The sequence below is a fragment of the Hipposideros armiger genome, unplaced genomic scaffold (genome assembly GCF_001890085.2).
Source record: "Hipposideros armiger isolate ML-2016 unplaced genomic scaffold, ASM189008v1 scaffold_336, whole genome shotgun sequence".
Taxonomy (NCBI): domain Eukaryota; kingdom Metazoa; phylum Chordata; class Mammalia; order Chiroptera; family Hipposideridae; genus Hipposideros; species Hipposideros armiger.
The window spans coordinates 1,056,628-1,073,654 of NW_017731686.1; the positions used below are offsets into that span (position 1 = coordinate 1,056,628).

Sequence of the window (17,027 nt, forward strand, 5' to 3'; positions counted from 1 at the left end):
AAGGAAGGAAGGAAGGAAGGAAGGAAGGAAGGAAGGAAGGAAGGAAGGAAGGAAAAAGAAAGAAAGAAAGAAAGGAAGGAAGGAAGGAAGGAAGGAAGAAAGAAGATTGCCATGTGAACACATTTGCCTTGGAAGGGATTCATGCAAGTAAGGGATCCTGAGCTTAAGCCTCATTAGCTTCATGGTAAATCACACATCTATCCTTCGTACCTGGCATATGAATGGCAGGTTTCAAATAATTCTTTCTTAGACAGCTACATTAAAGTGATCACTGAAGAGTTGTTCACGTCAGTGACTTAGTGACTTCAAAAATTTCATAAGTGAATTAATGTTAATTGAGGGATGCCTGTATACTGAGTCCACTCTCAATTTCCTATATCCTGTGTTGCATAATAAAACATATTATATATTTACTTCCTCATCTCTGCTTGTTTCAAGAAAGAAAAGGTAAATAATTCAATTTTTGTGTTTTAATTAGTAATGCAAGAACCTCAGTCTGTTCTTTTATAAATAAGCAAAATAGCTTATCTCTGGTTTCAGATGAGACAATCTCACATTTGATGTTTGGATTTAGTGTCTTTTGGGGTGAAGTGAAAGGAGAACCTTCCAGAAATACATTCAGTCAATTCAAAGAGAGGAAGCAGGATCTAGTTCTAAAGAGCTTTTTGTCCGTAATTGATTTTTCTAAAGGAAAAATTAAGAAAAGGTATAATATATCAATGTTAAATAACCTGCTTATTCTAAGAGGTTCTGCATTATAATTATAATCAAATGCAGTATCAAGAAAGTTAAAATATTCTTTTACTAAGAGTAAAAAATGTTCTCCATTAGGCCTAGTAACGAAAACTTCAAGATAAGATTCCAAAATGACATAAGCCTTCAGTTCTTCTAATAAAGATTACTAAACTATAGTACCAGAAAAGACTACTTTTAGGGAATAAGATGATAGTCAAACTTCTACTTGTTTGTACCTTAAACTTGCTTAACTAAAGGCAGTGCTTCCCCTACTTGCATTTAATGTAGATTTTTTTAACCTAAAATTTAAAATGCATAATCAACTGCTATAATATTTTGATATGAGTTTCACAGGTAGGAAAATACTGAGTTCCATAAAAGTATTCAAAGAAGTTAATGAAAAAAATAGAAATAAATTGTTTACTCTGTTGAACCACATGAATCCATGAATCCTTAAGGACTTGGGATGGAAACAAACACTTTTTTTTTCTTTTTTTCTTTTTTTTAACTTTATTGGAGGACAGTGTGTTTTTCCCAGGACCCATCAACTCCAAGTCAAGTTGTTGTCCTTCAATCTTAGTTGTGGAGGGCACAGCTCAGCTCCAAGTGCAGTCACCATTTTCAATCTAGTTGTCTGTGTGTTGGGGGGGGGGTGTGCAGCCGACCATCCCACGTGGGAGTTGAACCGGCAACCTTGTTAAGAGCATGCGCTCTAACCAACTAAGCCATCCAGCCGCCAAGCAACAGCTCAGCAGCAGCTCAGCTCAAGTCCTTGTCTTCAATCTAGTTGTGGAGGGTGCAGCTCGCTGGCCCATGTGGGAATCGAACCGGCAACCCTGTTACTCAGAGCTCACTCTTTAACCAACTGAGCCACCTAGCCGCCCCAAACAACCCTTTTTTTAAAAAGAGTTTTTAGGAGTTACGTTGTCATTGTGTTCCATCCTCAAAACAACTACTTTGAAGTATTTTTAAGAACTGAAAAATGTATTTTTCTTCCTTTTCCAACTGTAAAATAATTATTTTTCAGGTCCTTTATCTAAAATACCTTTAGAGGGGCCAGCCAAGTGGTTCAGTTGGTTAAGAGTTGGCTTAAGAGTGCGAGCTCTGAGCAACAGGGCCACCGGTTCAATACCCACATGGGCCAGGGACGCTGCGCCCGAGCTGAGCTGTTGCTGAACTGCCAACAGGTGGCAAGATGGCTCAGCTGGTGTAACAACAAGATTGCCTGTTCGATGGTGGGCTATGCCCACCCACAACTAAGTCTGAACTCGGCACCGTGAGCTGAGCTGCCACCCGGATGGCTCAGTAGATAGAGTGTGAGCTCTTAAGAACAAGGCTGCTGGTTCGACTCCCGCATGGGATGGTGGCTACGTCCACCCGCAACTAAGATTGAACACAGCACCTTGAGCTTAGGGGCCACGAGCTGCCGATGGGAAGCCAGATAGCAACTGGCGCCCTCCACAACGAAGACTGAAGAACAACTTGGCTTCAGTCCCCAATACCCCAATTAAATACCCCAACACTGTTCCCCTCCCCCAATTCCCCAATTTAAAAAAAAATCTTTAAAAAGATAAAAACAAAATACTTTTAGAAGTACACAAAAGCAAAAGTAACATAAACTTCTTTATAGACTAATCTATTTATAGCAAAATTTATAGTAAATTTATAGTAAATCTATAGTAAAGTTTTATACTTAAATTATACTTTATAGTTAAATAAACCTGATTTGATCCAAAATGTATCTGATTTCAGATGGTTAGACATTTATTAGATCCCTGTTTTACTTCGTGCTCTCCTTAGGTTGTGGTAGCCAGCTTCTGACTCCCAATGATCCTTGCCTCTGGTATTAATACCCCTGTGCAGTCCCTTCCTATATTTTATCATAGGGGGTCCATGGGACCAAAAGAATACAGAAGGAGTGATGGTACGTGATTTCCGAGGCTAGATCATAAAAGACATTGAGGTTTTGGCCCTGTCTGTCTCTCTGTCTGTCTCTCTCTCTCTCTCTCTCTCTCTCTCTCTCTCTCTCTCATCACTCACTCTGGGAGAAATCAGCTTCTGTGTCATGAGGGCACTCAAGCAGTCCTATGGGAGATCCATCTGGTAAAGAACTAAGGCTCCTGGTCAACAGCCACGTGAACGAGCCGTCTTGGAAATGAATTCTCCAGCCCCAATCAAGCCTTCACATGACTGCAGATTAACCGCAACCCCATGAGAGACCCCAAGCCAAATGCACCCAGGTTTCTGATGCACAAAAATTGTGTTGATTGCTATTTTAAGGTTGTAGTGTACTTTCTCATAATCAGTTAATGTGAAAAAATTCTTGAGAATTGATCCCCAGGTGCCTCAAATTGAAAATTTCAAAAGAGCAGAAGTGCAGCAATAATTCCTGGCACAAATCTAAATTAGCCTTGCAGAGTTTTAAATGTGAGCCTTCAGATATAATCTCAATTTTTGAAGGAAAGATTTATTCTTTTAATAACTTAACTTTAATTTTTTAAAATAAGGAAGTTTGGAGAAACAGACTCCTATTTTCTCCAGATTAGAAGTGAAATGTGATTCTACGTGGTCATGTTCTTCTGTCTCACTCCATATGTCCAAAATTCTGATAATGGGATTGTTAGAAGCAGGGATAAAGATTAGATAGGAGGGAGGGGAGATACAAGAAGGTTGAAGTATAATCTCACAATTCCCTGCACCACTTATTTTCTAAGATCCTGTCTTACACAAATGACATCAGTGACATGTTTTCTCTGTCCATGCCTCCCAGTGGGATGGAGCTAGCTTGTCATTTCCTCAAAAATGGAGAGAAAACGAATTTGTCTTCAGCAAAATTTAAAGACCTTTAGGGGGAAAGATTAAAATAACTTGAAGCACTTACGGGAGTCATAAATGGTTCTCTCTTTAGCACAATGTGAAGTATACTCCTGCATCCACTCTTATTCCAGTCCCAACTTTTCCAAAACAAGGAACACCTGCCAATTAACACAAGACATAGAACACATCAAAGATAAATGAAGAGTAGGGTTTGGAGCAATCGCATGGTCTAGTCTCTACGGACAAAAAAAAACAAAAAACAAAACAGCAATGCAGGTAATGAAATATTACTGATGTTATACAGGTGGTCTTTTAATATACTTAGATACATGTACAGAAAATCATTCACCCACAATTTGGTATATATATTCTCTCCTAGTAATAATGGTCTTTTCAGAGTGCTCTCACATCTACCTCCCAGCAATTCTATTATGTAAGCCACTGGAATTATTATCTCTATTGAACATATGACAAAGAGTTTGAAGATAGTTTTCTCAAGGTCAGCTAGGTAGTGGCAGGGAAGAGACTATAATTCAGGTCTCCAGGAATCCAATATTAGGCCTTTCTCCAGACCACTTTCTCTGCTGAAAGCACTAAGCAAATGTTAAGCACTTAGAAAAGTAGTTACTTTAAGAACACTATTCTGGTTTTTAACTAACTTTGAAGTTTTTTAATTAATTATTAATTCAAAATATTTTATGTAGTTATATTTTTAATCCACTATTTTATAAAATAAGATTATTATTCCAATATTCACTGTTTCTCTGGTCCACACACTTATGTAGGCCCCTTATATTGCTAATGATCAGTCCATTGGTAAAAAGAATAATTTACATATAAAAGGAAGTTTTTTCACCCACCTCTGAAAACATTGAGGACGGATGTGAATATGCAGATCGTTTTGATTCTTTAAGAAAGTTTTTGAAGGATAAGCAGAATGGAAGAGAGGAAACAGCCATTTCTGGCTTTGACAAGTGGTCAAAAATAAGTCATAAATAGTAAAGTAAAACAGAATATTAAGTAGGTTGACCAACTAGAATATAAATGGCAGATCAGGTGGAAAAAGTGAATAAAGTATAGGGAAGAGGGCTGTTGAAGCATCTGGAAGGGCTAGGTTAAATCAATAACTATGAAAGATAATGTCCTTTAAGGCTCAGCTTAAATAGGTCTCCTTCCATAAAATCTACCCTCATGGCCCAGAACAAAATTCTGTCCTCTAAAATAACAGAGGACCTCTCTGCTGTAGCCTTCATCAGACCAAAGCCACTCATGACTCAGCACAAGGAGATTCTAATCTCCTTTAGGTCAAAGGGTCTTTTTGGCTTCATTTAACTCCTACAGTTATTAGTGACAGGTTAGAGGAGGAGGACAAACAAGAGGATGAAAGGAAGGGGGAAATGATTTCAATGTTTACTGTCTACTGTGAGCTTGACATTGTGCTAGCCAGTGGTTCTCAACCTTCCTAATGCTGCGACCCCTTAATACAGTTCCTCATGTTGTGGTGACCCTCAACCATAAAATTATTTTTATTGCTACTCTATAACTGTAATTTTGCTACTGTTATGAATTGTAATGTAACTATCTTTTTGTTTTCCGATGGTCTTAGGCGACCCCTGTGAAAGGGTCGTTCGACCCCCAAAGGGGTCGCGACCCACAGGTTGAGAACCGCTGTGCTAGACACTTTATTTATGTCATCTCATAAGAAAACTGAGGCTGAGAGTTTAGGAATTTATCCAAGATCACTCAACTGATAGATGGGAAATTCAGGATTGGAAACTAGTTCCTACTTCCTCCAAAATTGGTACTGAATTTATTCGTATTTGCTGGAAAATTGGTTCTGTCGTGGTATTTAGAAATGGCCGAAAGAGGGCATTTCACAGTGGTTCTTAACTATTTCTAGGGCATGGACTAATGTAAGAATTTCTCCCATAAAATTACATCCATAATGTAAATACATACAACATTTTGTATACCGTTTCTGGAGGCTCAGAGCCCCTGGAGTTCATTCAAGAACTGGCTAAGGAAACCATGAAAACCAAAGTAAGAAACCATGGATTACAGTATTCCAAGCCACCCTTTTCCCATCCCATCCCACCCTACGCTCTCTTCCCAGTCGCAGAGCAATCAAAACCAGAGAAAATGTAAACACATGAAAGGTTGCTTCAGAGCACTAAATGCAAAATTCCAATACAATACTGTACTTTAAAATGTCATGAAAAACTTGAACAAGGAGACCTTAAAAAATGTTGTCTTTCAGTCTTTAAATTTCACAGTTATGACCGTCAGACCATATGTGATGTAAGACTGAGAGATGAGATTATTGGAATTCATCCCCAAGAGAGTAAAATAGCTGAAAATTAAACTGAATGGAAAAATCCCAGGAAGTATCCTACAATTTAAGGAAAGAGAGGTTTATTTCTGTCATTTTGCTGGAGAAATTTTTCTTGAAAAATGTTTTTGGATTTTGGGGGGTAAATAAAATGCTCAAAATTAAGTTTGTGTGGTTTTTATTTATACACTGTTGTTTCAAACAGGATTTAAAACAGCATACTGGCTTAGAGAAAACATAACAAAATATTATGAAGTACATGTAGGAAAAAAATAAAGGTAGAGACATAGAGACAGGAATGGAGCTGATTTTTAAAAATGAATTTATATTGTGATTAGGCCTTTACTTCCTTAAGGTAATTTTAAAAAAATTATACAGCACTAAGAGTTTTATGTATTAGGTATATATTTTTTCAAAATTTACAAAATATCTTCACATGAATTATCTCATTTGATACTAAACTGCCTTTGTGAGGCAGTTATTACATACATTTTCCAGATAAGGAAGCCGAGGCTCAGGGAAGGACTTGAAAAAGGAGCCCTTGATTTTTCCATGAGAGGACACTGCTCTGCAGCAACTGATCATTACAATTCCTGTTCACGAATAAGTAATGCATCTTAGTTCTGTGCAAGAACAATACACAGTTGACTGCTGTGGCCCTGGCATTTTCGTGAGAGAAGGATTACCTTACTTTACAGGTGGCTTTAGATCTGGAGGTTGGATAGACATAAAATTCAGGGGCTTCAGACTTGGAACAGCACTCTTAGGTAACACTTAACTCCTTCACTTTATAGATGAGTGCACTGATACTTTAAGAGGCCAAATGATGTCACAATGATCCAATCAGTTAGTGGCAGGGCCAAAATCAAAAGCCAGGTTTCCTAAGTTCTTTTTATTAATACCGCATTACCTCTATAGCTCTACATCCATTTCTATTTTTACATGCCCAATTCTGACCTTTCTCTTCAGTTTCCCTTGTGTCCACTGGATAAAGTTCTATATGCATAACCACATGGCTACAAGACCCTGTGAGACCTGGCATCAATGACATCTCCAGCTACGCACCTCCTCCAACATTATAGGAATGTTCTAAATCCTTAAGGACGCTAGGCTTTTGTGTCACATCCTGACTGACAGAGTTGTCCTGTTGGGACTATGAGTAAAGGTCGTACCCCCAGAGTAGTAAGGAACTGAGTTTCTCCTGGAAGGAGGGGACATTCTAAATGTCTATCACCAGAAAAGACTTGAGTGAAGGCATTCAAATGGGAGGGACAAAATGGCCTCTGGAACCTGGAGGCCTTGGGCAGACACCTCCCCTCCCCCCAAGGTAAAGGTGAATGAACCAGGTTATGCAACTGCAGGTAACTTTTCCTATCAAATTCTTGCAGGCTATCTTGGAATCTTCAGTAACTCCCCTCCAAATACTCCAGAAAAAAGCCCGAGTTCATACTTACAAGGCCAGTCAAATCATGCAGCAACCAACCACAGCCAGCCCAGCATGAAGATGTCAATAGAATTCCATAATGAAAGACCCCAAAAGAGAGGGGAGAATATTAAGTAATAGGAACCAGGGCCACTAAATCCTAGTCACTTCTTCCCAGTATGCAACTTCCAATTCGCTGAACAGATCCATGATCACTGCTCATTCTGTTTCTTTGCCTAAACTTCAGTTCCCTTCCCTAAACCTCTGTCATTTTGACAAATTCTTACTCAACATTCATATGCCGGGTTCAGACATCATCTCCTCTAGGTAACCTATCCTGACACTTACAAACTCGGTCCTCTGCTCCCTCTTCCAAAATCTGTGCCCCTTTAGAACAGGGTCTGCCAGGCTGGCCGAGTGGCTCAGTTGATTAATAGCTTGCTCAAGAGTGCAAGCTCTGAGCAACAGAGTTGCTGGTTCGATTCCCACATGGGCCCAAGCTGAGCTGCCACTGAGTTGCTAACAGGTGGCAGGATGGCTCAGCTAAAAAAAAAAAATAGAACAGGGTCTGCCCTTAGTTGCAATGCCTAGCGGTGCAGGAAACAAAGTACGTCCTTAAGTGTTAGTTGAATGAACAAAAAGTTTTGTTTATTCCTTTAAATGTCTTTTTTCAATAGGTAATTCATGAACACAACAAAAAATTTCAAACCGCACTTGAATAATTCAGTGAAACACACATCTTCCTCCAATCCCACGCACCGCCTTGGTGCCAGTGGTGTTTCCTTTCAGATTGACCTGACACATATGGGTATTTAAGTGTATTCCTCTCACCTTTTTTATGTAATGGTAAAAATATATATCTATATAACAATAAACTATAACTTATAAATATAACTCATTACATATTATAATTGTCATATAGCATATATAAATAATACATATAAATGCTATGTATTTATACACTGAGTCCTGAGTCTTGTTTTCGCTTAACATGTTTCAGGCTTTTTTTTTTTTTTTTTAGTGAAGAGCCACGTAGTATTCCACCGCAGGGGCATACCATAATTTACTCCACATTCCCTTATTTACGGTTTGGGGTACACAGGTACTTCCCTTTTTCACTGCCAAAGCCCGGTCTCCAAACAGAAGCATCACCGCTCTGCAGCCCACCTCAGGGTGGCTCCTGCGTGTTCCTACACCTTTTCACGAGCCCAGGGCGGGGCCCAGGGCGGAACCCGACCTTCCCACCCGTGCCTCGCTCCCCCTCCGAAGGGCGGAAGAACGCGACACCCGCACACGTCGCAGCGACGGAACCGAACCCTCCCCAACCCTCCCCCAGCATCTCCTGGCCGCCGGGGTCGCTCGCTCAAACGTGCCGGAACGACCCGCGCCCGGCTTCGCCCGGCTCGGGGCTGACCAGAGGGACGGGGTGCGGCCGGCCAGGCGCTGGACTCGGCAGGGCTCTGCGGGGCGGGGCTCCGGCCGGCGGGCGCGGCCGGCGTGGGGGCTCCTCCCCTTTACTCCCGCGGCGCCGGCAGCCGCAGCACTTCCGGGTCGGCGCGGAGGCGGGGCAGAGGCGCCGAGGAGGCTGTTATTGTTCGAGTGGGCTCGGCCGGGCGCTCTCTTACTCGGCTCCGGCGGTGTCAGTTTGTCTGGCTTCCTCTCAGCCCCTCACTCCCGGCGGCTGACGGCGGCGACGGCGGCGGCGGCGGGCGGGGCCTGGCGTTTCGAGGCCGAGCGGCGCCGGGGTGAGGGGCGCGGAGGAGGAGGAGGAGGAGGAGCAGTAGCCGGAGGAGGAGCCGTGTGCCCTGGCACCAAGCGGCCGCGGCGATGGCGTACGCTTATCTCTTCAAGTATATCATCATCGGCGACACAGGTGAGGGCCGCGGGCTCGGTCCGGCGGTGTCGGCGGCCTGCGGGTCCCAGCTGAGGGGCAAACGGCGCCTGGCCGCTGCGCGGGCGCCGATGCCGCCCGGCGCCTCCCTCCCGGCCGCGCCGCTCCATTTCCGCAGTGCTGGAGCTGGTGACGTGGGCACTGCGAGCGGCCGCGGCCTGTCCAGGCCCGGTCCGCGGCGCCCGCCCGGAGCAGCCCTGCAGCTGGGGGCCGTGGCAGCCGTTTGAGACGCCCGATTGGGGAAGTTATGACAGGAGGGCCGCCCGGCGTAGGGCCCTCAGGGCCCGGCTCATTTGATTGCAATCCCTCGCCAAGGCCCCATCACCTTGGGCCTCTTTGCAGCCCCCGAGAAAGAAAAAGGGAGGCAGAGGAGAGCAGAAGGTGATGGGAGGAGGGTCTTGGGTTTCCTGAACAGTCCCACCTTCTCTAACCTGCATGCGTCTGCCAAGGCTTGGGCAGAGCGCTCCCTGGTTTGGGACAGCCAGCTGAGAAGGAAAGAAGGCAGCCTTTTAAAAATGCATTGTTTTTTTTCTAACACCTTCAACTCCCAAATCAGAATAAATCACATCCCGTTACTTGACGGCTGGGAAATCCCTTTCGAGGTCATTAAAGCATGAGAGTTCTGTCGAGTTTTGCCACGTGTAAAGTGGGGTTATTTAATAGTAACGCAAGGCCCTTCGGTGCTCTGGGTGTGAGCTTGCCTGTGTGTTTGTGTGTCGGGGACGCTGATTTTTTTTTTTTAATATATAAAATCCAGGGTCACAAGTGCCAATTTTCAGGTGACCTGATGTCTGTTTGAAGCAGAAAGAAATTCAGTTATTGTCACTTAAAATAACATCTGATTATATTGCACAGATAAGTAAACAGACTTGTAAAATATTTTTTAATACCTGTGATTTTGGTGTTGCTTGACTCTAATAATAAAACTGAGGCTTCTTCAGATGATACAACTATTAATATACCAGAGTCTGATTTCAGTGATGACTCTTGCACAACTTTGGACCCTTTGCACAACTTTGGAAATGTAAGCTGCAACTTGTGGTTGCACTAGTGATGTAGCAGATTCAATAGGTAACACAAGAAGCATGTTGATTGCTGCCTTAAAGAAAAACTTTATGCTGTAAATACAATTTTTCAGCAAGTTTTTTGTTGTTGTGTACATGGAAACTGGATGATTTTCTACAGGAAATCCTAGGAAGAGCAGTGTTTTGCAAATGTTTAGTAGCAAATGTATATGGTTTTAAAAATGCTATGGCATATTTTGAGGGAAAAGGAAGGGATTCAAAAGCCTACTGGCAAATTTTGGTTTAGGTTGTAAAACTAAGATTGGAGAGGGTCTTCACGCTAGCTGTAATAAGGGTGGGTTTCAGAAGCAGAGAGAAGATTATGGACACTTAGCAGTAATGAAGATCCACATTAGTCTTTGCAAGTTGCCTTCTTGGCAGGATGCTTATTTACTGAGCGTCTACTGTGGGTAAGGCATTGAGTTGCGAGTAGTAGGGCTACAAATATTAACAAGTTGCTCTTCTCTTGGAATTTGCCCTCATTCAAAAACAATCCCAGGCAGTTCAAAAGAATCCATTCCTTCCTTGCCATTGCTGTTGTTACCACCTAGTTCAGGCATCTAATACCTGACACTGGGCTCTACACAGCAGTACTTTCTCCCCACTGTGATTCAGCCTGTATAGTTTCCTTTCAGATTCATCTTCCTGAAACATGGATGTTAGGAGGCTATACCTCTGCTCACACTCTTTCGTTTGACCTTCAAGGAACTCCATATGTTAGCCCCTGTTTACTTTTCTAACCTTCTTTCCCACTATTCCTTACCTTGGCCTCTGCTGGTGAGACCCAGGGGCTGATTTCTGTGCTTTTTTCCCTGGTCCCTACTGCTCTGGGTGGGTTCGATTAGTCCTTGAGTCTAACCCTGGTCTTCCATAATGCTTTCAGAGTCAACATACTATATAGTAAGCTCTTTTGATGTGTCAGACTTCTCCTAGAATGCTGGCTTAAAGTGATTACTCGTCTTTATCTGGATGTGTCTCACTTTGTATCATTTTTCTGATATTAATCCTGGACTGTTTTGTAGATAACTTGTGTAAGGCACCATATTTTATTATATACTTATTGAGGGCAGAAAAAGTGTTTTGTATGGCTTTGCTTTGTATTTTGGGAACAGCCTAGTAGAAGGTAGGTCCTATATATTAAATTAATGAAAGAATTGCCAAACAGGCCACTGTGTTCCTATTAAAATACATTAGTAACTTGACAGCAGAATTTTTTCTTATCCCAATTCTGCCCTTTCTTACAGTTGACTTTAGCAGAAATCCTTTACCATGTTTCCTTCCTTCATTAAATCTAGATATAAAGTGAAAATTGGTTTTTAACAAGCCTGGCCTAATATCACAAACAGATAATTATTAAGTATAGAGGGAGAGAAAAATTGTAATAAACCTATAATTGTTACTCCTAAAATTCTGCCTAACATTTTAACCTCATCACTAACCTTCCCTTCCCTGCCACTCAATTAGGCACACAAAAGCACAAACCTGGTTGTGTTATATCTAAAATGTCCCTTCTTGCTGTGTACACCCTCATCCCCCAACCCCCTGCACCAAACAAGAAAGAAAAAGAAGAGAAAGTTAGTTTAGGTTAAAACTTTTTCACCTGACCAACTCCTATTCAAACATTCTTTTAAGATGCTAACCCCACCATTTCTTATTCATTATACTGGTCCCCTCCATTCTTCCTTCATTCTCTGCCCCTTCTCTTCTCCTCACTCCCACATGCTTTTTTTTTTTCCCTTAAAAATCTTTGAGGACAGTGCTATATAAAAAAATAAGACCAGCCTGGGTATAGATTATTATATCATCTGAATGTATTTTTTAATTGAGATATAATTGACATATATTTTATTAGTTGCAGGTATGCAACATAATGATATACACATATATGTGTATATATTGTGAAATGATTACCCCAAGCTTAGTTAACATCCATCGCCACAATTACAATTTTTTTTGTGTGTGAAGAGAACTTTTAAAATTTACTCTTTTAGCAACTTTCAGCTATACAACACAGACAGTGTTGTTACTGTCCTCATCACGCTGTACGGTACCTCCCCAGGACTTACTTTCCTTATAACTGGAAGTTTGCACATTTTGACTACCTTCACTACATGACTGTATTCTTTTTTTGTTGTTTGTCTGGAAGGCTTTTGACTTTGTCTTAAATGTAAGGTAGGTAGGCCTTTCAGTGTCAGATTTTTTTAATAGATAAGTGGATGGGCCTTTGGGGCCGAGGTGTTGCAAGGCTTTACCAGAAAGATGATATTTGAGCTGAAATTGGATTGGTGAGTAGGGATTTGCTAGGTGGGAAGGGGAAGATGACTGGTACGTAGCTGGAAATACATTTGCAGTTCAATCTGTCAATCTCACATATACTACTAGTGGTTTTAAAAAGAGAGAGATACTGGGAAGTTAAAAATAGATCCATTTTATTGAAGACTTTGAGTGTGAAAGAAGGAAAGAATAAGTTTAGAATTAATTGCAAGATCAGGTTGGCGTGTGTGTGTGTGTGTGTGTGTGTGTGTGTGTGTGTGTTGAGATGGGAGACTTGAGGATGAAAGGTTGAAAATACAGAGAGAGGGCAGGAGCAAAATCCTAGAGGATTTAGGAAGGAATGGCATTAGATTCTCTAGCACTTTAGAGCTGTAACAGATAGAAGCCCTCATCCTGTGGGAGACTCAAAGTTGAGTTTCTTTAGATTCTTGTGAATCATCTGGGATGTTTAAAAAAAAAAAAAGAGATGTCCCAATCCCCAGAGATTTTTTTTTTCTTAAATTGGGGAATTGGGGGGATGGGAACAGTGCTCGGGAATTGGGGAAAGGGGAACAGACAAGTTGCTGTCGTTTTGTTCTTCAGTCTAGTTGTGGAGGACGTTGCTTCACTGGCCCAAGTTGGCACCATCATTGCGCTCTTCCCGGGCGAGGCACATCAGTCGCCGGCTTCTGGACGGCCGCTCACTGTGGCTGCTGGCCGCTTCCGCTGACCGCTGGCTACTCACGCTGGCTGCTGGCTACACTCGGTAGTCCATGGCAACCCACTGCCACAGGGGCTGGAGCCTACGCCGTTCGCCAGCGACTCAAGGCAGCTCAGCTCCAGGTTGAGCTATTGTTCAGCATCTTAGCTGTAGAGGGCAGTGTCACTGGCCCTCATATGTGGGATCCGAACCGGGGCCCTCTGGTGTCCCAAGCCAGTTCTTAACCAATGCGCCACTCGGCCGGCCCCCAACCCCCAGAGATTTTGATTTGAGCAAGTTTGCTAGACTATCTTCAGAAAACAAACAGTGGAAAAAGCTGGCAAGAACATGGATGGACTTAGAGCAGTGGTTCTCAACCTGTGGGTCGCGACCCCTTTGGAGGTCAAACGACCCTTTCACAGGGGTCGCCTAAGACCATCGGAAAACAAAAAGATCATTACGATTCATAACTAGCAAAATTACAGTTATAGAGTAGCAACGAAAATAATTTTATGGTTGGGCGTCACCACAACATGAGGAACTGTATTAAGGGGTCGCGGCATAAGGAAGACTGAGAACCGCTGACTTAGAGGGCATTATGCTAAGTGAAATAAGTCAGATAGAAAGACAAATACCATATCATCTCACTTATATGTGGAATCTAAAGAACAAAACAAACAAATGAAACAGAAACAAACTCATAGATACAGAGAACAAATTGATGGTTGCCAGAGGTTTGGGGGAGATGGGTGAAAAGGAGGAAGGGATTAAGATGTACAAATTGCCAAATATAAAAACATTCAAAGAGATGTAAAGTACATTAAAGGGAATATAGCCAATAATATTGTAATAACTATATATGATGTCAGATGGGTACTAGACTTATTAGGGATCACTTCGTAAGTTATGTGACTAACCACTATGTTGTACATCTGAAACTATTGTAATACAATATTGTATGTTAACTATAACTGGAAATTTTGTAAATTTTTTTAAAAATTAAAAAAACTGGGACATTCAGAGGTAGAACAATTCCATTAAATGTTTTAAGTTATGAAATATGCATATTTTACATATTTGTGCATAGTTGAATTGTTTTGAAGAATAATAATAAGCCAAACACGCATGCTGAAGGAATACAGGTCCTCATCACATAGCTCTCCCTCTCTCTCAGGCTTCCACTAGCCTGGATTCTGTGGGAACTCTTCCCTTGCTTTTCTTCGTAGTTGTGTCACTTAGCATCCCTGAACTATATTGTTCAGTTTTGCCTGTTTTTAGATGTGTTTAATAGTTTTATTAAATCAGCTAAACATGTCTGAAACATACCTTTTAATGTCATCTAAGATTTAGACAATATATTTCTGTTATACTTAGATTTTTGCTTTATACATGGTATTTGTAGTCTTTAAAGGTTTTTGACCAGCCTTGCCTTTTCGCTTGCTCTCCTAGCCGGTTTATTTGCTTCTTGCTTCCCCTAATATTTATGTTGCCCCCGAGAGTTTATATTGTACCATAGAGGCTGTGACCCTGTGTTCTCATCCTTTTTTCCCTTTCTTCACCTTTCTTAGTGGACCTACCTCCTCCTCATCTCAAATAATGCCCCTCTTTTCTTTTTCAGTGCTCTTATCCTGCTTGTCTCCACTCCATTCCTACTCCTGCTCCAACATGAAATTAATTTTCTCCTTTATCATCCCCACAGCTTCCCCTCCCCCATTTTATCTCGCCAGCTCTCCTCTTCTTGCAGTAGCCAGTAATTTTGCTGTTTTACTTGAGCAGATCCTCCTTTTGCCAGCTCAGCTGTTTTTCCTTCTCTGGCCCAGCTGTGCTAGCTCCACTTTGTTTTCCTCTACTCATCTTCAGTTTGTGAGGCTGTATCCTTTGCTGCAAAACAAGCAGCCACATTCTGACCTGCCTCGTCCCCCTCTGTAACCTTTCATTTTCTACATGAAACTTTCCCATTTGATTTTATAAGACTTGTTTATGTTTTAAAATACTCTACATTCTAGGCATTATTCTTTACTGGTACCTAAAGGATGCCTGGCAAAATGATGCTCGGTTCCCTCTGCTATCTTACACACGTAATCACCCCGCTTTAATTCCTGCACTGTTTGCTAACTCAAACGACTTGGGTCTCATCCTTGGAGATGTTGTTTTAGTAGACCTGCCCTGGACATCTGTATTTTTTTTAAAATGTTGTTTGTAGTGGTAGAACTAGGACATTCCTCTCTACTTGTCAGTCATAGGCCTTTATTGCTTATTTTTCTAAAATTAATTCTTTTGTATTGCCAGATTTTCTGCTCTCTGGGATTTTATTTAAGTCATCCTTAAGATATATCCAAGCTGAATTTTTATAGAATTCTCCATCACATTAGCTTTTGGCACTATGTCCATGTAGTAGATTCTCATGAGGAATCCTCCACACTTTTTATAGTACATACACAATAGTAAAAGTTTCTTATCTTTTCATCTGTCAACAGATATATGAAGTTACCATCTTGTAGATGAAGAAACTGAGCCCTGTCATTTGGGGCAAATTATTTACTTATTCCCTCCTTTTACCCTCACCTCATAAGCTTTTACTTTCCATAGATATGGTGTAGCTCTTTAAATTTCTCCCAGCTCTCTCTCCAAAATATTCCCATTTTCAGGTGTAGCTGACAATGAACTGTTACGGCCAAATCTGAAGGAGAAAAGGAAGAATATAAATATAAAAACATGCTACAGCCAAGTTCTTGAAAGCAAGACAGTGCCTGGCACAGAGATAGTGCTTCAGAAAACCATAAATGTGTGCTGGATAGCCTCATGCACTAATTTATTCCTGTTTCAAAAAGGATTAAGGGCACTTACATAAAAAATAGGGGGGTGGGTGGAGGAAATATACAGGGTTTTTTTTAACGCAAAATGACAGAAAGAGGGTGTGGATTAGTTTTGTGTTGCTACCATAACAAACTACCACATACTTAGCAGCTCAAATTTGTGTAATTTAATACCTTACAGTTCTGAAGTTCTACATGTACATGTCAGAATTCTGACGTGTCTCATCAGGCTAATGCAAGGTTTCAGCAAAGCTGGGTTCCCTTCTGGAGGGTCTTTGCTCCTTCAGGATATTGGTAGAATATAGTTCCTTGCAGCTGTAGTGCTGAGATCTCTGTTTTCTTGCTGGCTGTCATCTGAAGGCTGTTCCCAGCTTTTAGAGGCCACCCACATACCCACTTTCCTTGACTCATGGTCCCTTCCTCCATCTTCAAAGCCAAGCTCTTCTAGTGTGTATCTTTCTGACTCTTCTTGGGTCATCCCCTCTCTTTGACTGAAGCTGGGAAAGTTTTCTGCTTATAGACTCATGTGATTAGATTGGGTTTACCTGGATAATCCAGGATAACGTCCTCATCTCAAAGTCTATAATCTTAATCATATCTGCAAAGTCCCCTCTGCCTGGTAACATATTCACAGGTTTCAAGTATTAGGGCATATATGTCTTTGTGTGGTGGGGGAGGGCATTATTCTGCCTACCACAGAAGGCTAAGGAGAAACAAGGTGAAATAGGAAGCAACATTGATACTTGACAATGACAAGATGTTGTGTACACCTTTTTGAAGAGAGCACTGTATTTAGCACTAAAAGCAGTGCAAACAAAACCTGCTCATTTACCCTAATTATATCATGCATTGCTTTTTTTTAAAGTATGTGCATGCATGTACTTAATTATAACTGGTAATGGGTCTTAATGTAGTGAAGAATGTAAATATACAGCTAGTATATTTATATAATATAGAGGGCCTTTCCTAATGGTATAACTTATTGAGTCTGAACAGTAA

The 17,027-nt window shown here is 41.4% G+C and overlaps 1 protein-coding gene and 1 long non-coding RNA gene across 3 annotated transcripts in view; one reads left to right on the top strand and one right to left on the bottom strand.

Annotated features, from left to right (window-relative positions):
• LOC109392564 (uncharacterized) overlaps positions 1 to 7,771 on the bottom strand; it is a 39,883-nt gene extending 32,112 nt beyond the window's left edge. For both annotated transcript variants that reach the window (XR_002126081.1, XR_002126080.1), the window contains exons 1-2: positions 7,336 to 7,771; positions 3,617 to 3,710 (exon numbers count right to left, since the gene is read on the bottom strand). This is a non-coding gene — a long non-coding RNA (uncharacterized LOC109392564). The remainder of the gene's footprint in view (positions 1 to 3,616; positions 3,711 to 7,335) is intronic.
• A 1,045-nt stretch (positions 7,772 to 8,816) lies between these two features.
• The window catches only part of RAB2A (RAB2A, member RAS oncogene family), a 91,530-nt gene continuing 83,319 nt past the window's right edge, over positions 8,817 to 17,027 (top strand). Inside the window, exon 1 of the mRNA XM_019661128.1 lies at positions 8,817 to 9,177. Coding sequence (XP_019516673.1) covers positions 9,132 to 9,177 — 46 coding nt within the window. The 5' untranslated portion in view covers positions 8,817 to 9,131. The remainder of the gene's footprint in view (positions 9,178 to 17,027) is intronic.